The sequence below is a fragment of the Zonotrichia leucophrys genome, chromosome 12, assembly GCF_028769735.1.
Source record: "Zonotrichia leucophrys gambelii isolate GWCS_2022_RI chromosome 12, RI_Zleu_2.0, whole genome shotgun sequence".
In the NCBI taxonomy this organism is placed as follows: Eukaryota; Metazoa; Chordata; class Aves; order Passeriformes; family Passerellidae; genus Zonotrichia; species Zonotrichia leucophrys.
This window is the reverse complement of record NC_088182.1, coordinates 13,921,190-13,941,688: the sequence shown is the minus strand read 5'-3', so window position 1 is coordinate 13,941,688 and position 20,499 is coordinate 13,921,190. Positions and strand designations below refer to the sequence as shown.

Genomic DNA, 20,499 nt, shown 5'->3' with positions numbered 1-20,499 from the left:
CTCACATCAGACACCCTTCTGTCAACAACTTGTCAAAGCCATTCCCTTCTGCAGGACACCCCTGCAGCTCAGGGAGGGGGCTTAGAGATGTGATCACAGCTTGCCAAGTTTGCCTCCATCCCACTCCTGAGAAAGTCCCCTGGCAGCCATGTGCACATGCCACCAACCACCATGGGCCACGGGCACTAAGCTGGAGAGAAATCCAGAGGCTCCCAGGTCCTGCCAAAGTAGGCACACTCAATATGGCAGTTTTGGGGTGGGGAAACTGAGGCAGGTAAAACCTGCATGCAGTCACCCAGCTGTTTGTAATAACACAAAGAGAAATATACTTATTTCTATCCTGAACCCCACAACATACAAAACCTCTTTACAGATTTGAGGTTGCCTCCCATTAAGACAGGGGGTGCAGCCCAGCAATGGGGGTGCTCAAAGCCCTGCCACCAGCACAGTGATGACCCACAGCACTCCAGCCATCTCCACACCAAAGCTGACCCAGGCCACAACTTCCATTTCCAGTTTTCAACAGAATCCCACCACTTGAGTTCAAGCTTACCCACAGCCCTGGGCAGGAATTTGGGAGGGGGCTGGACAACCCAGCCACTTTCCCTGATATAACCTAGGGCCACAAAGGTGTCACAAAACTCTCACAGGGACGATGTGAAGCAGAGGATGCATCAAGGCCAGCGTTTTACAGGTCCCCATCCCCATGCAACACCACAAGGGGATCTGTGCTCCCTGATCCCATCCCTAACTTTGCAGTACTAAAGCCCACCCTCTCTGCACTCCCTGCCCTGCCTTTCCCTTAAACACCTTCTGATGTCGCAGGGCAGGACCATTGCAGAGGGAACACGAGCAGATGTGAGTGGAAGGAGGAGAGCAGCCTGTGGAGCAGCACCCACCAGGCTGGGGACAGTCTCACGGCTCGCTCTTGCCCTCCTGTGCTGCAAGAGGGAGCTGCACCAGGGCTGTGCCCAGCATCCATCACTGCTCCGGGCAGGGAAGGAGAAGCACATCCACCCCAAAGACAGCAAGAGGCAGCCATAAATGGCATCCCTGGGAAAAGAGCCAGATGAAACGAGGAGATATGGAAATCTAGATTAAATTCCTTTAAACATTCAATCTCCATTTATGTCCTGAGCAAAAACAGCTCAATCCCAGCCCTGGAGCAACTGTCAGAGGGACCAGAGCTGCTGGAGTGGGCAGCAATGCTAGGCCAGGCATGTTTGCTTCCCCCCTCCTCCTTTTACCTTTCCTTTTCACAGCATGTAGCTCCACAGACATCTTTCCAAGGGTAGCAACAAGGCAGATTTGCCTTCTTGGAATGGAACAGAAAGGAAAAGGAAAAGGAAAAAAGGGAAAAAAGGAAAAGGAAAAAAAGGAAAAGGAAAAAAGGAAAAAAGGAAAAAAGGAAAAAAGGAAAAAAGGAAAAAAGGAAAAAAGGAAAAAAGGAAAAAAGGAAAAAAGGAAAAAAGGAAAAGGCTCCATTTAAAATCAGCCTTTCCCTAACAGATTTGTCTATTCCAGTAGACAGGTGCTGATCAAAGCCTCTGGTCCCCCAAGCACCCTGACAGAAGAGTTCTGGAAATTATTGCTTAACCTATCCATCAGCTTTGCCAGTTGGAACAAAACCTATTTCTGCATTCACAGAGCATTTTGGTTTTATCCATCCAACACTTGGGCATGGGCTTGTGGCTGAGCACATGGACTGCAGGAAAAGTCCCTGGCATGTGCCCACAGCTATATGTGAGCAGGAGCTTGGCTGGAGCTGAGCACAAACCCACCCGCCACATCCACTCCTTGCTGGGGAGTTATTTTTGTTCCTGACAGAGGTGGGAAAAGGAGGGAGAAGTCCTCTGGGCTGCTAAATATTAAATAAAAAGGAAAAAAAGAGAAGATTAAATTAATATTAATCTCGTCCATTAAGACACATAAACATGGCTGGCAGGGTTCTGGCAGCACTCGGGGAGCATCCTTGTCTGAATGCTGGGAGAGGCAGGAGTCAGCAGGGAGCCCCAGGGACGCTGGTGGCAGTGGCTGCCCTGAGGACTGGCATGACCCTGAGGCAGCCCACATGCTCCAGGCCATGGGGCTCCCCCAGCCCCACTCTCAGCCAAGAGCAGCATGCTGCTGCTGCTCTCCAGCTCAGCATTCCCACCCTTTCTCCTAGCCAGAGCTTCCTCTGACCACGAATCCACCAGCACAGTAATTGTCACTTGCTGGTCACCAGCCCCTTCCTTCCCAGTGCTGGGGGCACCAAACCCCCCAGGAGCCATGGCTGGGGTGGATGTATGGCCAGAGCCCCCCAGTGCTCCACCCCCAACACCACAGGACGCAGGACTCAGCCAGCACCTTCTGCTGCCTGATGACAAAGGTCTATTTTTAGAGACAAGTCAACATCCGTGGCAAGTGGCCAGCTCTGGGCGGGCCAGCTCTGCCAGAGGGTGCTTCACCGAGGTCAGCAGAGCACTGAGAATGAGGAGGAAGAGGAGGAAATCATCTCTTCCTCCCAGGGGAAAGGCAGCCTGGGTGAGCAATCCCACCCTGTGGAACCTCCAGGAATGAGGAGCCAGCAGTGCACAGCATCTCCCAGGCCATCATGGCTCAGTGGATAGGAGCACACAGGGAGCCCCACGGGACACTGGGCTGTCTGCACCTGAGCCAGCACATCACGTACAGGCACTGCAGTCTCCACCCAAGAGACCAAGCCACAGCTGGCCCTTTCTTCACCTGCCCAGAGGCAAGAGAAACACCTGCCCAAACACATTCTCACTCCCAGCACCCTGCCTGGCCTGACCTGCCTGTGGGTGAGATGTGGATCTCTGTGGGGAACCAAAGATCAGCACGTGGAAGGTCCCACCAGCACCCCAGCTGCTCCAGCACAGTGCCCACCACTGTGCTCATGGATAGCAGGCAAGGCTCCTGTCACTATGCAGAGCTGCAGGCACTGCAGCTGTATCCTGCACACCCCCCTGTGCCCCAGCCACCACAGTGGCTACAGGGACAGGAGGCTCAGGCCAGTGTCACCTGCTCAGTGCCATGAGCAAAGGACGCTGGTACAGAGAGGGGCAAGGTCCGTGGGGCGGCCTGCCAAGCCCAGGAGGGCAGGTTAGACTCTTGCACAAGGAGGAACAGTTGGCTTCCAAAATCCTGGATGGCCACCAGAGACAAGGCCTGCAGCCCCACTGCCTTCTCCAGATACAGGGTAAAAGCAGAGATGCAGCAGGTGCAGGGACAGGAGAAGAAAAGACAAGAGCTGGAAGGGGAGGCAGTTTGACCGTGCATTGACAGCCCAAATTTTCAGGGTCAGGTCAGAGTCACTCCTTCCTAGCCTCACCTGGTGCTAGCAGGGAAAGAAAGCATTCCCTGTGCCAGCCAGGGCAGGAGTTAACACAAACAGCCTTATCAGTATCCATGAGCCAGTACAGTACAGGCTTTTACTAGCCCAGGCTTTAGCAAACAAAGAGCCAAGGCCCTTGATACAATGTCAGCTGAAAGGCTGCAGGGCAACCACAGGCATGTGCACATCATATCCCTGGAGCAGGACAGCAGTGGGAATGGACACTGAGCCCCTCCCAGCACTGACTGCCTGCTCTGTGCCCAGAGACCGCAGCAGAACAAGCAGCACCATCAGGGTTCTCAGCTCCAGGTGAGACCCTCAACACAAGGAGACAAATTAGTGGCCATGAAATGGCCACTCTGACCACATGGGCACCATGGCTCCAGCTCCAAACATGACAATTCCTCCAGACAAAAGTGTCCAAGCACGTCTAGCCAAACCCTGCCTCTGCTCAGCTCATCCTAAGAAGTCACCCTTGCCATCCTTCCCAGGCCAGGAAGGGGCACCATGGTGTTTTCTCTGCCTCCCATGATCCAGGTAGGTAGAGACAAGTCAGGGCACCACAGGACACAAGGAGGCTGGACACAGCAGGCTCCTCTGTGCACAGCCAAGCTCAGTGCTTTCTCACCTCCAATATCCTCCTGTCACATCTCACTCAGCGCTGTTTTCATAGACAAGTTCTTCCCTCAAAGCAAGTTCAATCCTTGGGAGAACCATCTTGCAAGCAACAAAACAAGGTTTCTAAAACAGGACAGACACCCCCAGAGCAGAAGCACTGGGTGAGAGCTATCAGCCCAAGCCCTGTGCCCTGCACCAGCCCCCAGCACACGAGCCCAAGCACACATGCACAGCTGCTGGCCACTCTTTTGTCCCTCCTCCCCATGGATTCCTCCACGGTCACACGAGCTACTGCAGAATTACCAGGGAGCCAGGCTGTCTGCCCCAGACAAATGCCCACATGCCATTATTTGAAAACCCCAGAGTCATTCAGCATCAGCAGCCAGGTTCCAACCCCCCCCAGCAAGTTCTGATGCTCTTTTGTTTGTTCCTTGTCTCTAACTGTTCCCATGGAGTACTGGGCTCTGGCTGGCAGCCACCAGGCAGCGTGCTTTCTGCTCACCTCTCAGCCCAGGAGCATCATGGAGCAACTGTTTCATCAGACAGGAGCCCTCAGCACGCAGCACCTGAGCTTTCAGTAAGAACTCTCAGGGGATGGAAGAACTACAGGGAAGCTCAGAAACACATGAGAACACTAGAAACGAGAGAAGGAGTATGGATGAGAACAGACCGAGCTTTTGAGAAGCGACCATCTGCTTTCAACCACAGAGCTGCAAGTCCAGAAGGAGCCTTGGCTGCACTTCCAAGGAACATGCCAAGGAATGCCTCACCTTGGGGTCGTGAACACTGGTTTCTGTTCCATAACCAGCTCTGTTATCCTGCTGATACCCTGTTCAGCAGAGGCTATCAGAAGATACCAAGCTTTGCTCACCCAATGCCTTTCAATCAGGATTATGCAAATCCTGATGCAAATTTCAGGTGCTTTTCCCCACACAGGGTGCTCTGTAGATCTGGGAGACCATGTGAACCCCAGTGCTCACCTACAGAGAATGAGTTGCACGTGCCTGAGCACATTTAGGGAGCATCCCAGGAGCGTGCTGGGCACACCTTACCGTGTGAGGGTTGTCATAGTAGACGCCGATGGAGCAGAGCTTCGAGGAGATGCTGCAGCCGTCCGTGAAGAGCTGCCCGGACTCTCCATAGGGGCCCACCCTGAACTTGTAGGCCAGAGTCATGCTGCCCACAGGGGGGGAGCCAGCACTCACAACCACCTCGGTGAAGAGCCCCGAGTAGACGACGAAGCCGAAGACGGTGAGCAGCAGCAGCACAACCAGCGCCGCGATCAGCCCCAGCAGCACCCAGTCGGTCATGATGGACACCTGGTGCACCATGGCTCCTCTGGCACTGCAGCAAGAGCAGAGGGGAAAAAGAAGGGCAGTCAAGATACCACTTGGGCAAAGAACTGCTTTCTAAAATGATTTATTTGCAGCAAAATGCACTCTCTTCTTATGTGTGAAGCTTAACAAAGTGGAAGTCCTCCAGAAGCCTGCTGTATATGAGTGCTACATTGCATCAGCCTGCTCCAATTGGTCACCAGGTACAAATTATATTGCTTCAGTGCCACTTGGGAATGAGGTGGTTTGGAAGGGAGGACAGAGAGGCATCATCTCCAGCTCCTCAAAACTGTTCAAATCCAGTTTTGTATCCAGGAGAAACCAAAAACCCACCCTGGGAGCCTGCATCATACAACAGATAACAAATACACAGCACTGGTCTAAGGATCAGGGAACCATAATAAAATAATTTATCATTTATGGGTACAAGGCCCACTCCAAGCAGGGCAGCCCCTTTGTCAATACATCCAGAAGCCCAGACCTTCCTGCCTGATCCAAATGATGGACCACACCAGTTCAGATCCAGATTCAAGCACTCAGAGAAAGCTGAAAACCCAGCTAGAAAAAGCATTTCCAACACACTCAGGTACAATGAATTACTGGTATTTCTTTCAGAGGGCTTTTTTTAAACTAAAAGAGTTTTTATAACTTCAACAAAGGCTTCCTGTTTTGTTTGGCATATTTTCTCTTGTGCTGACTGTGGGACACAGTAGCCTGGTGAATGCCTCCTGCTTGTTTTCACCCACCAAATGCAACCACTCTGGGGAGTTGCAATCCAAACTATTCCAAGAGTTGTTTGTGTTTTACACTCCCTTGAGACAGAGCTCTGGTCACACAGGGAACGGTTGCGATGCTCCCCTGGGACTTTCACAGAAGGCAGGTTTGGGAGTGAGCGCTGAAGTAAACAATCCACCTTTACCTCTGTGTGTTATAAACACACTTTGTCCACAAAGTGTCGTTCACCGAGGCTGCTGCTTGTTCACTCAGCTTTACAAGAGAAAAGCCACATCCTGGTAGGAAGCGCAGGCGGCTCTGCTTTGGCCCGGCAAGCAGATACACAGCAAAACCAAACCCTGCTGAGCCCAAACTGGGGCCGCGCTCCTGGGCCAGGCACCATCTCGCACCATGACCCCACTCACCTGAAAAACCAGCTCAGCCCAGAAACGCTTCAAGACATCTGATCCACTGGGGTGCAGGATCTGTGGCGCTGCAGCAGGAAAAAATAAGGATCATTGCTTCCTCTCAAACTCACGGGACCAAGGCAACACAGCTGCGGCAGAGCAGCCGAAAGGTGCCCGGTCACCTCCGACCTGCTCCCCACAGGAGGGGTGTCCCGAGGAGAACCTGCTCCTGCAGGACCTCGCAGGCCAAGGTTTCTTCCCAAAACTCTGCGGCTGAATGCACGGGCACCAAGAAACGTGGAAACGGGGAACGAACGGTGAAAGAGGACGATGTCCTGCCTCTGCTGGGTGTCCCAGCCCGGCCGCCCCCGGGGACACCGGAGCCTCGGCCGGAGCCGCTCCCGAGTGCCCTGGTAGCGGAGAGCTCCCGGAGGGACACAGCCGCTCCCGCAGCGCCTCCGCTGCTCCCGGTAACCAACACAGAGCCGGCACTCCAATCACGGCCCGGTGATTCCCCCGAGCTGCCAGCCCCACGCCCAGCCCCGGGGCCCTGATGGCAGCCGCCCCAGAGGAGAGCAGGGTATTTTTGGCCGTTCTTCCCGGTTCCCGTGGCTCGTTCCCCGCCGGCACTGGCAGGCACTGCCCGTTCCCCCCAGCCCTCCTCACGGGCCGGGGATGTCACCTCCCCTTTCGGCCCGGGATGCCGACCCTCCCGGTGCCCGTGCCCGGCCGAGGCTGGAGGTCTGCCCCGAGCGGCCCCGCAGTCCGGCCTGCCTGCCGGGAGCCGCAGCCCTGGGCCCCGCCTGCCCGCAGGCAGCGTCCCTCGCACCGGCACCGGTGCAGCCCCGCCACGGGCGTGCCCACCGCCGGAACCCTGCGGGACCCGGCCGGCGCCCTCCGGCTCCAAGCAGGCCGCAGCCTAGGGGGACCGGACCGGATCGGCACGGCGCTGCCCGCCGGGCCCCGCGGATCCCCGCAGAGCCGCCCCCGCCGCGGTGCCGGGCGGGGTCCCCGGGCACCCCCCGCGCTCTCACCGGGGCTCCCGGCGCGGCCGGCCCGGAGCGATCCCGGCGCCGCCCCGCCCCGCCCCGCCGCCAGGGGGCGGCTGCGCGCCGGGCCTGGGGGCGGGGTCGGCGGAATGGGCGGGGCGTAGGGCAGCGGCACCAGGGGGAGGGGCGGGGGTTCCGGAGGGGGCGGAGCCTGGGCGGGGCAGCCCGAGGGTTTGTCCGCCCCGCTGGGAGTGCGCCCTCTGGCGGACGGGCGGCGGCACGGCCCCTCACAGCTCCCGGCTGCTCCCCGAGCCTCCAGTGCCTCCCCGGCTGCCCAGCTCTGCCGCTCAGGAGCCCCTCCCTGCGCCGAGCAGGAGGGCTGTGGATGGAGGGCTCTCCTCTCTCCTCCCCTCCCAGCCCTGCTCCCTCCAGGGCACTGCTGATCGCCAACCAACGCCATGTCCTGCAGCCTGCCGCACGTCCCTGCCGGCTGAGCCGCGCCTCAGGCTCCCCGGGCCTGCTGAGGAGCCCCCGGTGAACGGGCCCTTCCTTCCTTCCTTCCCCCGGGCGCTGGGCGAGCAGGGGCCCTGAGCCGGCAGCCGAGTCAGGGCCCTGAGCACACGGCCTGGCGTGGCCGGTGCGGGCAGTGGGCAGAGCTGCTCTGCTGCACCCAAACCCTTCCCAACAAACCCTGAGAGGGTTTTCAGCAGCTGCTCTCAGGTTCCATCGCTGGGGCTGTTGCAACCTGGCAGAAACATCTTGGCTTCTGCCTGTGCTGGGGTTCTCCCACTGCCCAGCTGGAAGGAAAATCAGCCAGACATCTCAGACAGCAGTGCCCACCAAGGGGAGCACCAGCAGGGCACAGAAGCAAACTTCACACCTCTGAACTGTCTTCAGCCTCTTCAAGCCTCCTAGGAGGGAAAGTTTGCTCTATGTTGGTCCATGAGCAACCTCCAGATGCAGCAACAAGGAGCAGTGGAGTTTGCTGTGGCCTCTCCTGCTGTGGTTTCACATCCATTTCCCTGCATCCCAACCCCCTTCACTGGGGTTGGGTTTTTTTGTTTTGTTTGCAGAGAGAGCCCAGCCACTGCTTTTCACCAATGTGCTCATTTATGAACAGCAGTGTGAAATACTGCAGTACTTCAATACTTGCCTTTCTCCAGCAGCATCCTTGTGAGGATCTCGAGGCTTTCCATAACCTGAAATTAGTTAAACCTCAGAGGTCCTCCTTGTATTTGGCATTATAACTCTTTTGCAGCTGGAAGAAAATATTCCAGCTTGGTTACGTGTCTCGCCTGGAGCCATGCAGTGAATCACGGGCAAGAAGAGGAACAGAACTCAAAAGCCCTGCAGCTGCCAGCTCTGGCCATCAGACACCTCTCCTTCCTCCAGCCTTAAAGTTCTTTAAATCTGCACACATTTAGTACATAACACGTATGTTTCTCCATTACAACAGCAAACACTAAAATTTGGGTCTCATTTAACAGCTCCATGCCTTCACTCTGAACCAGTACATTGGGGAGAGGTGAGGCAGGTAAAATGTGCTCTCCAGCACATGGCAGGAGAGGTCTCAGCAGATTTGTTTGAGCCCTAACATCTCTAACAGGGATGCAGATCAGCCCATTCTCATTTGAATGCTAAGTGGCAGTCAGAAGTGGAGGTGGGTTGTGAGCAGAAGCAGATGTGGGCGAGCTGCCCCACCTCTCAACCTCCAGCCAACATTTCTCCATCTCCTGTAGCCTCTCTATGGAGGGACTCCAGCTTCATCCCAGCATTAGCAGGCAGAAATGATGTTTAATAGGGCAGTGACCTCATCTGACTCCTGCAATACTCCACAATTGCCTCAGCAGGGTACCTGTGCTGGGATATTCAGCTCAGCCTTGGCCCAGTCCTTGGCTTTCCAGTTCTGCTCACACCTGCTGGACCCTCTGTCCTCTGCTCCAGGACAAGATTCTTCGTTGTCCTTCCTCTCTCAGTTGCCTTCACCTGCTGGACAAGGTGAGCTGAGCTTTGCAAAGGTCACTTGAGGTGTGCAGTAAGCAAATAGATGTGATAAGGATACTGATCACCCTGGGAACATGGCAAAACACAAAGGGCTCTGACTAACTCTGCATGGAAATACCCTCCCTAGAGGGGCAGGCAAGAGGCCAGAACAGATCACACAGCCCTGAGGAATTTCCATCAGCACAGACACAAATGGGCTCCACTCCCAGGTCCTTCCTGGAGGTCCTTAACAGCAACTCTGCATTACTGTTGATGAACCAAGACTGGCACTTCGTTCCTTGCAACCAAAGGAGACCATCAGCTGTGGGAAAAACTGGAAGGAAGGCAGCACAGGCACATGGAAATGCTCCCTGGTAGGTCCCCTTCAGAGGAGAGACACTGCAGAGGGAGGGACTGTGCTGGCAGAGGGCAGGACTGGGCTGTGTGGACAGAGTGAGGGCACAAAGGGCTGTTTGGGGGCTGCCAGCACCAGGGTGTGGCTCACTCAAGTCAGTATGGTTTTGGCCACTGGCCTCCCTAAACACAGGGTTAGTGGTGCTGGGAGCAGGAGGCTCCTTGGGAATCCCTCACAAAGGCTGCACAAGACAGGACAGGTTTGCCCCTCTGCATAACGGATTCCACCTCTAAGCACCCAGAACTCACACATAAGCTTTTAATATTTGCCACTATGGAGCTTCTTGTACAATCCATCCATTTTCTAAAAGATCATTCCTTTGTTGAAATGCAGCTGCTGTTGATGGGAAAACCTCAAGGTGAGACCAGGAAGGGCTCACACACAACCTGGCATCTCATAAGGGCCAGGCCTGTGAAAGGCAAACAGCATGAAGAGCTCAGCAGCACTTCAGCCCCTGACCTTTTGGTGCCTCTGCTAACACAAAAGAGGAGATGCACTGAAGGATTAAGTGTTGGTCCATTGGCTTGCCCTCAGATTTACATTCATTTCCCACTGCAGGACAGAAATGTTTCTTTCTCATGACAGGAATAAAAATTTCGGTGTTACAGAGTAAGAAAAGGCACACACATCTTTTCAGACAAACTTAAATGTGTTAAGAAATATGCAAATTATTCTTATGGCTAACTGTCTATTTAGGTCACAAATGCTAAACAGCAAACTATGTCCCCCCAGGATCTATTAGCAAAAATGGTCTCATAATTAAATGCAGTTTTTAAGGTATGAAGGACAGACACATAACCTTTCCTACCTCCTGCCTTTGGAAACCAGAAGGGTCAAGTTTAGATTCTCACCTTGTGCTCAGATCCCAGTCCTGAACCACACAAACTTGGGTGTTGTAGGATCCAGTAAAACAAAACTAGCCACCAAACCAAACAGAATGGATGGCAGTGACAGGCAAAACACTCAGTAATGCCATGACACAGAGTGGCAGGACAAGTAATTCTGTCATGGGGAATTTCCATGGATACTACAAGCAAACTTCCATAAAGTTATGGAATAAAAACATCTGTAGGTTGTAGCCTGTGAGCTCCTCTTTTTGCTACCAAAGCCCTAAATAGCAGATTGGAATTCTGCACCTCTGATCATCATCTATTTAGCAAGATACTGAGGTGGTTTTTATTTAACAAATTGCAATGGAGCTTTCATCTCTTCCTTTCAGATGTCACATCATCTCTGGTAGCTGCTGTGAATGACAAGGAGTCATTCAGACTCCTGTCCCCAAGGCCAGCAACTACCTTTGTACATTGCTTTGATTTTCTGTGAATAAAAGATCACTTACAAGCCTGAAGAGATGCATTATTCATCTTTGAACTCCCCTGAAAATCATTTTAAGCTGTTTATAGCTCCAGTCACTTGGAACTTGGGTGCACAGCTTTGACTCATGACCAAACAGGTCTGGCCAAATTCCTCCTGAGGTGCCAGGCAGGGGCCATGCTCGAGAGGATCTGTTCTTACCTTGGTGACAATGCTTCTCCCTGACACCTGTGTTTGACCCAGAGCACAGCACCTCCCTTTGCCCATGCTGGGAATACTGCTACCTCCTACTGCACTGTCACACACACACAGAGCACAGGGCTATCCACACCTTTTCCTGGTGAAAAATGTATTTTACAGGGACATCTGCATTGAAATATTCTCTTGTTTCTCCTCCTGTGACATGCCTTCAACTTGCATTGCCTTAGCAGCAACTGTGTACTTCCTTCTTTACCCTGAGGATTATCTTCCATTGGCTTTGAGCTACAGAATACACATTACACACCAGGCCAACCAGGCCCTTCCTTCCTCTTTTTTCTTAACCTCCTCTCTTGTACATGAAGTCTAGATTAAGTTTAGGGTGTTTTTCTTGCTGAAAACATGAGATAGTTTACCCAGAGTGTTTTTCCATTTTCCACCCAGACAGAACCAAGAAGGGAATCAGGAACACACCACACTTTGTCTCTCTGGGTTTGCAAACTGCGCTCGTAAAAAGTGCTGGGTTTAATGTGTGCTTGTCAACAAGCTCATTCTCTACAGCAAGTGACAATTTAAACTATCTTCCAGATTTTTTAATGAGGAATCCCCTAACAGGATTCAGGGATCTCAGCAGGATTTTAAGAGCCTTACACAATGTCATTGTAACCAGAGTCTGGCACTCCACAAAGCAAAGCAGCCCAGCAGTAACGACACCAACAGAGCTTTCATGTCAATGGCTCTCCTTTAGTTTTACAAGAGTGACTGCAGAAGAAACAACAAGCAGGAACATTTGTTCCAACCTTAATTGCTAGCTTCAAAACCAGAAAATTAATTTCTTATAGCCATGTTGTGCTCCTGTTTTTAATGCACATGTATAAATAGTGCTTTTTAAAACCTCTCTGGCAGCTCTCTAAAGAATTACATTGCAACAACAGCTCCAAATTTAAAGTCAAAAGACATTTTTGGTATAAGATTTTCATCTCCTTTCTGGCAAAGAAAAACTGTCTTGCAAAAATACTTCTGAGACTCCTCCAACTACAGAACATCTGTGGAGAGCTGCTGTGAATCTGAGGAGGGGGAAGGCTTCCAAAAGGACTTTGAGAAACCCTGATTATTTATACTCTCATATTTCCCTTTCTTTTCCTACTGCCTCATGGTGTAGTGGACACACCATTCATAATAAAACTACTAAACACAGAGGATTTCTGACATTATTCCACCTCAATGTGACCTCCTTCTCTCCTCCAAGTGTCACAGTGACAGGCTCAACTTTGCATATTTTGATTTTCTTTGTTGTTTTTGCAGGTAAATCAATTTCCCAAGATTTTAGAAGTTTATGAGGCGGTTCTGGTCCTGCTACCAGTCAAGGATCAGTCAGCCACATCTGAGCAACCCTTACAGAATCACTTTGAGAGTGCAGGAGGGTCTCCAGCCTTGGGATATGGCCTAACTAAGGAAATTGAAAGTTGGTACTGAGCTGCAGCAGTTAACTCAGAGCCATCCACCACATGTCACACCCAGTTTGCTCCCCCTTTCCCAGTGCATTTCCCCTACATTTTCCTCTGTTTACTCCAGTACCAGCAAAGGTCCTATTTTTGTAAAGAAATGCAACACTGTGCAGAGGCTGGGGAGGGCGAGTCACACAGATCCCACAGGAGCTTCTGCCAAAACTCAGAAGCCCAAAATCAAGTCTTTTTTCCATTTAATTATGAAACCTCTGCTCCTTGCATACAAGAGGGGAAGTTTTATGCCTGTGGAGTGTTTGCTCCTGTAACTTTTTCCTCTTGTCCAAAAAAAGAAAAAAAAAAAACCCAATGAAAGGGCCACATCAAGTCTGTCACTGAGAAAAGCAATATTTTCCAGATAGATACAGTACTTTCCTGGGTTACTGAGGCTAAAATATTCTTTAAAAAACCTCTCCATGAAATTGAGAGATTAAATCTCAAGTCTATACTTTGGTTTTTCCTTGGGAGATTTTTGTGCAACTCTCCATTAGTCTGAGCTAGATACCTAGCTAATACCTAGAACAAAGGCTCCTACTGGTTCAAGTGATCAATTTTAAACTCTTGTAAAATTGAATAGTCTGTCAACACTCTCTGTACAATCCTCACATTTCAGTATGAACAATTTTAGAGGAAGATGTCCAGAAATTGTCATTCTGAGTTGCAAAAGCTTTGAATTCACAAATATTTCAGAGTGTCAGGGACAGTTCTCTGGCAAACTTGAGTGTTATTTTTCCTGGAATAAGTGATCAACTGAGCTGATGTGAGTCAGTCCCTGCTGTACACAACACAAAACGTTTTTCATTAATCCAGACCAGATCACAACATTAAGCTGATGCTGGTACATTAAGTGGGGCAGAGGAAAGGCTGCTGGTTTCTAGCTCCAGTTCCTGGGGGAAAGAAGGATTTGGGATTGGAGGACTCACTGGGGCTGGGAAGATATTCCATTTCCTACAGTGTTTGGTATTACCTCCACATTTGGCCTTGGCTGAGTAACAATCCATCTTTCTTGGGCACAAAGCAACACACCAAACCCAGAACCACAACAAAGACAGTGTGTGCTCCTAAATCATCAGTTCAGGGTCTCACTGCAATTTAAAATGAAGTCATCTGACAGGGATTATCTCTGTGGCTTGAGAAATAAAGGACAATACCCTGGGTGGGAAGACATGCTTTCAATCTTTGTCACCTAACTGCTGCCAGAGGACAAGCATGGTGGAAACAGGTCCCAAACATGAAACACAGACACCACATTTCCTCACTGCCCTTTTTCCAAGGACCAGCAAGTGAATGCCCGTGACTCGCAGAAACTGGGGCTGAGCCACATTTCTGAATGCAGTAAGACTGCAGAAACACAGCTCCAGCACGAAGGAGAAAAAGATCTTTGTGGCAAACTGAATTTAGCAACGTCACTGGGAGCTCCTGACTTAACCCTGCTCTGCCTGGCTGCACGCTCCAACCACCACCACCCCACATACCTGCCAAACCAGCCCCATCCAGCCCACTTGGAGCCCTGCCACCAGCAGCTGGACAGGAGATGACTGATGCAGTTGTAAAGCAACATCTAATGAAGAAATTCTTTTTATTTCAGGGCTGTAATTAAGCCATACCTCGCAACACTGCCACTGGCTGAGGCAGGAAGGCTGCTGTGGGTTGTACCAGGAGAAGCAGGAGATGGAATCAGGTTGTTATTCCACTTCAGACCAGTCCACGTTGGCTTGAGCCAGCCTCAGACCAGTTTAATGCAGCTGTTTCCTTGCCTGTTTCTGCTGCCTGGCAGGTCTCCCAGCTAAAAGGGCTGCTTGCATTGCTGTGGCACAGAGGAGGGTGCTCTGGCTCTGGTCAGGAAGGTGTTGTCCAGGTTTCTGGGGACTCTTGGTACAATGGAAGGGGACACTGCTACAGCCACAGAAACTGCAAGGTCCCACTGCCAAATGTTCCACCTCCAAACAGCTTCTCAGCCCCACTGCTCCCACTGTCCCTGCAGACCCACGGCTGTGGTTTCATTGTACAGGGACACAAACACCCCATACATGCACTTACAGCAGAAGATTTAAGCCCTTCCAAATTAGCTCCATCTCCTGCACATCAAGCTGAACACGTCCCTCCAGCGGGCGGCCCGGACAGCTTAGGCAGCTCCCAGGTGGGCACCGCTGCCTGCTGAAATGCTCAATGCTGAGCTGACAGCTCCCTCCTCTGTCAGAAAGTAATACAAGCGGCCTGAAGTCTGTCCGAGTGTCCCTCGGAGCAGGGGACCTGAATACCCGAGGATATTATGCATTTTCTCCCATTTTTTTGAATGCAGGCAGAGAAGTCTCCAGAACAGCTTCCCGGTGGTACAGGACTGCCCAGCCAAACACAACCAGCTCTTAAAACTTCAGCTCCATCCTGCCCTGCTGCAGCTGATCAGGGGGAACCTTCCACAGCAGCAGGGCATGGCCAGGCCCTCCAGCTGTGTCAGCACATGCCAGGGCTCCTGCTGTGCTTTGGCTTCTCCAGGATGCAGCAGGAGACAGCAGAGCACAGGCTCAGGCTCCTGTGGTCACTGGCAGGTCTGTCTGTCCTTCCCACTGCTTCACACTGAGGGGGTACCACTGGTCCTTTGCTTCTGACTGTGAGGGAAATATTTGATTTAATGAGCATTTAATGGCAGGGCAAAATCACATATGAAAACTCAGCTGTTTTCCCTGATGTGCCCCCTCTGCTAGGATTATGTCAAGTGTTGCATGTGCTGAATGTTTGTGCCCCACACTTAACCAGTTTTTTGCTGGTTCTTGAAACAAAACTGGAAAAGGGGAGCATGGGCACTTCACAGAAAAACCAGCTTTGGCATAATAAAATGTTGTAGAAATCTAATTATTTCAGGATCAAGTTGCATCATTATGTTCTCTTCTGTTTACCCTTTAAAACTAAAAGGGAAAGGGGTTTTACTTCACTTTTATTTCTAGCACAATTTACTAGAGATCTTCCAAATATTTCAAAATTTAGAAAAGAGGAAGAAAATTATCTCAAAGTGCACAGAAAGATTTTAATATTAAATGCCTTACTGTACAATTGAAATATTCTATTCCCTTTCTATTCTATATTCTTTTGTTTTACAAAGCATTAATATTTGTCTAATACACTTATTGCTGGATTCTGCTGAACATCTCTGAATTTATTCTGTTCTGCTCCATTTACAAACTCAAAGTTCCGAAATTATTTTGGGTTTGGTCATAAACTGAACTCCACTGGCCTTGTTTGCTGCCTGTTAGTCAAACTACACTTCTCTGACAGGGTTTTTAATTCAATTAAGTTTCTCTGAACATACCACAAAGTAAAGTTACTGCCATTTCATTTTCTTGCCACAGCAGCCAGTGCTCACTGAAAGACAGCAAAATGCCATATACAAGCTTAAAGCAAAGCTGCTGTGTTGGTGTGAAATAAACTACATTATTCAGCTTTCAACTGAGACACAAGCTGAAAAGAATTGTGTAGAAAAATAAATGATTTGCAACAAGATGATAGTGGACTATAGGAAAGGCTTTCAGAGCTGCAGGAGGAGCCTGTGCCTATTTGTGGAACACAGGAAGGTGGGTCACACCAGGATTAAGGGATGAGCTCGTGCAAGTCACTGCAGTCTGGAGCTGTTGAGCCCAAGGGCCAGCCAGGGTCCCTGAGGGGTGCAGCCTCCTGGATACATATTCCCAGGTAAGGACAAAACAACTTTCAGTTCAGGCAGTAAATCACCTTCCTTCACAGGAGGAGACCAGCAGGAACCCACACTTGGACAGGGAACACAAACCCCAGAGTGCTCTGATGCCTTGGCTGCAGGATTTTAGAGTGCTGGTTGCACCCATGGAGGCAGAGGACGGGCTTGGAGACACACAGTCCTTGGGAGGCTGGTGATCCTCTGAGCCTCAAGGCCTTCCCACCAGGATTCTCTCAGCAGGAGCACAGAGCTGCTTTCTCCTGCTGCAGTAGTCCTGCAACAGGACCTGCCAATGCCCAACACTTCAGCAGCACCGATCTGGGGCTCTGGGCATCCTTTCCCCAACCACTGCTAGAGACCAGCAAAGTTTGGAGCTTCTGCTCCCCCTCTGCATATCGAAGGCTTTGGAATTCATACCTGTGTGAACAGTAAAATTTTCTTCTGTTAAAATCCTCTCCAGAGCACAGGACTGCTCCCTTCATCAGGGCTGTCATGACAGCAACACATCAAAGCACCCGTGGGCCCAGCAAACTACCAGCCATGGGCAGACACAAGTGAGCTAATTGCTACAGCAGCAGGGAAGGAGGAGGCTAAAGGACTGGCTTTTAAGGTGGCCACTTCCTTTAGGACTTCAGACAGGTGACTTGCCCTTCAGGATTCTTTATCTGTGAGGCAGATCAAAAACTAAATCCATCAAGGCCTGCACTTGGCCTAAATGTGGTGTAGGCTATGCAGAGAGGAAGACTGATGGCCTACATAGAAGAAATAGATCTCCTGTTGGTTTGGACTCTGCTGGTTTTACTTTTTTTATTTTTTATTGGCACCATTGGGAAAGTTCCCATTTGCTTAATTAGGCCACATATGAGGAAACAGGAAAGACACTTGGCATATTTGGCTTGACCTGCTAATTTTCATTGTTTATTAATCTGAGCCACCTGGGTTCAGATAAAAGTTCTTGACAGTAGGAGCTGGATATCCAAATCAGCTGGAAAGGATAGGTGTTGGGGATTTTGGGTTGGTTTTGTTTTTTCTACAGCAGACACAATCCCACATTTTTATTGTGGTAGACAAGATGCTTTACACTGCTCAGCTTATAGCCCCAGAACAAAGACAACATTGACATACCATCATGTTTGGTTGGCAAACGCTTCTAGATACTGCTCCCAGTTTCTGACAAGACTTTTAAAAACAAATTATAATGCAATTAACTAATGGGTAAGTTATGGAAGCATTCTTAGTAAATCATGTGAATGCTGTGGTGTTTGGAGGAAGCTCTCAGTTCCCTGGCACAGAAATTACATTTACTCTTCAGTCAAGTCTATAGCTTGACCAAAAATATAATCCATGGTATATTCCCTAAGGGAAAAAAAAACTTATCAGCTACTGTATGCTATTATTTCTTCTCAGCCTTTGTTTTTGGCTTTTTTTTTCTGATAGCTGTAAACACACTTGAAAGACTGTCTGAGTTAAGCAGAACTGATTGCAAAAGATATCTCTGCAATAAAAATATCTGCAAAAGATATTCAGGGGTGTTTTAGCTATTCAGTTAATAAATCATTTTTCCCCCTGTATGGGCCCTTACCTTGGCAAAAAAAATAAATTGAGGGGAGGAGAGAGGGAAGGACTTATGTTTATGACCAAACTAATAGTTTCAGAATACATTGCCTTTAATTCATAAACAAAGTCCCCAAATGTTGTGTGAGAAGAGCTGCACTTCTGCAGCTTGTCTGCAACTTTCTCACCCTTGACACAAAAAACTTACTGGGGTCATGGCCATCATGAAAGTCAGGATGAAAACTGTTTTCAACAATAACACACACAAGACAAGAGAAGGTGGCAAGCTCACACTACAGACACCTTCAGAAGGTGTGGTTTACAGAGAGCTAGACTGAGGATCCTCACTGCTGGCAGTAGAGCTTGTTGGCCACCTTGATTAAAAGCAGTTTTGAATCCATCAAGAGCTACCTATTCACCAAACTGGGAAAAGTCAGCTCCTGAAGTACTTTCATTAACATCATGCCCAAACAGTACCCAGCTGAGAGAGCAGGACCTGGGGCCACAGAACCATCCAAATTCAGTGAGTGCTCTCCCTTGGGCAAGGAGCTACTGCCAGGAAAAGGAAGCACACACACTGTGATCAAAACACCTGACAGTGTTTTGTAAACAAAGCCAAAATTCCCAATGGATCATGAAAAATAACCAGTAGGCCACAAGGATCTCTATCAAACAGTAATAAAAAACAATTATGAAAAGAACCTATGGCCTAGAAATAACTGATTTCTGGTTCAAGTCTCACCAACCCAGTGTCCAAATCACAGGTAATTTCCCTATGGACTTCAGGAAAATGAACTTCTGTCTCAGCATCAGAAGTGGAGGTGTACTGGTCAGCCACAGAATAAACCATCATGTGCCTCAGACTGTGCACACTGTCAGTACCAAGCTGTAAAAACCATTTACACCCCATTGAATCAAATGTCTGCTTGGTAAGGAAAAGTCACCTTCCTTGCAATGCTTTCCAGAACAAGCCAGTCCCAGGGAGCTGCTTACTGAGAGGAGCCAAGCAGCACCTTTCCTCCACAGGCACCAGAATAGCACATAAAAAGGTCAGGCTAAAGTTAGCTGGCAAGGCAAATGTTGTCAAATGAGGGAATGGGGACAAACACTGCAGATCACACATCAGAGGCAGCACAGCTCCAGTTTGTTACAGTGCCCAGGTTAAACAGGCCATCCCCAGGCGCCAGCTAAAGGCTGCTGCGCCTGTTCACAAGGGAGCCCTGAGACACAGCAGAGGCTGTTTGTCATCAACCCTCTCCATGCACACATTCCTTCTGCAGTGATGTCCCCACCCCAGGTTCCCTGAGGCCAGTTCCACATGTTGAACCTTCTCAGGTGGACAAGGAAGGAAACAATGAAGCAGTACCCTTCCTCCAGTGCATCAGCTACAGGGCTCTGCACCCTGGGATGAGGGCAATCCTTGGCTCTAAGCTCACCACAGACATGCTCAGGAGATGCTGTCAGTGAGTCCAACCCTTCCAGGCCCTGCTTTTTGCTGCCTCTGAGCCCCTCAGCTCTCTCCAGCCCCAAGAGCACAGCTTAGTGCCTTCTAGGAGCAGGGCTCACCTGCTCCACGGGATTAAACAGGCCCACAGACAAACAGGGCACTTTGATACCACTGCCCCCACCCATTTTTAACGGAATCAATTAGGTTGTAAAAGACCTGAGGTCATCAAATCCAACCTCCGACCAAACTCCTGGATGTGAGCCAGACCATGGCAGAGTGCCACAGCCAGCCTTTCCTTGAACACCCCCAGGGAACGTGACCCCAAATCTCCCAGAGCAGCCCTGTTCCAATATCTGATCACCTTTGCTGTGAAGAAATTCTTCCTGATGTCCAGCACAGAGCAGTTTTAGACTACATCCTCTCATCCCATCATGAGGTCCGAGGCAGGGGACACCAATTCCCACCTGGCACAGCTTTCTGCCAGGAGTGGTGCAGAGTCATTCCTGAGCCTCCTTTTCTCCAGGCTAAACATCCCCAGCTGCTTCTGACAGGACTTGTGCTCCAGACCCCTCCCCAGCTTCTCTGCCCTTCTCTGGACCTGCTCTAGCCCCTCAATATCCTTCTGAGCTGAGGGCCCAAAACGACGCACGGGACCTGCGGTGAGACTCCGCCGGAAGAAAGGGGGAAACGAACCACCCACAGGCCAACTGGGCATCGCGATTCAGGTCCCCACCACAGCCGCCTTTCCCCCAGTAGGTGCGGAGGGGCCGTGCCCAGCATCGAGAGCTCCTCTCACGGTAGGCACGCATGAGGCCGCAAGGAGGCAGGCAACTCCCCTGATAGAGCGCACACACCATAAGAACCTAACCCCACCGCTCCCCAACTGGCGCGATGTAAATAGCACCAGCGTTTTTATAGCGGCCCTTCCCGGCAGCCCCCGCGCGCGGCCGCGCCGATTGGCCGGGGGGCGGGCGGGCGCGCGCGGCCGGGCGGGGC

The 20,499-nt window shown here is 50.8% G+C and overlaps 1 protein-coding gene across 1 annotated transcript in view; it reads right to left on the bottom strand.

Moving 5' to 3' along the window:
• TEX264 (testis expressed 264, ER-phagy receptor) overlaps positions 1 to 7,538 on the bottom strand; it is a 38,972-nt gene extending 31,434 nt beyond the window's left edge. Inside the window, exons 1-3 of the mRNA XM_064724334.1 lie at positions 7,445 to 7,538; positions 6,429 to 6,496; positions 5,008 to 5,299 (exon numbers count right to left, since the gene is read on the bottom strand). Coding sequence (XP_064580404.1) covers positions 5,008 to 5,286 — 279 coding nt within the window. The 5' untranslated portion in view covers positions 5,287 to 5,299; positions 6,429 to 6,496; positions 7,445 to 7,538. The remainder of the gene's footprint in view (positions 1 to 5,007; positions 5,300 to 6,428; positions 6,497 to 7,444) is intronic.
• Between the last annotated feature and the right edge of the window lie 12,961 nt (positions 7,539 to 20,499).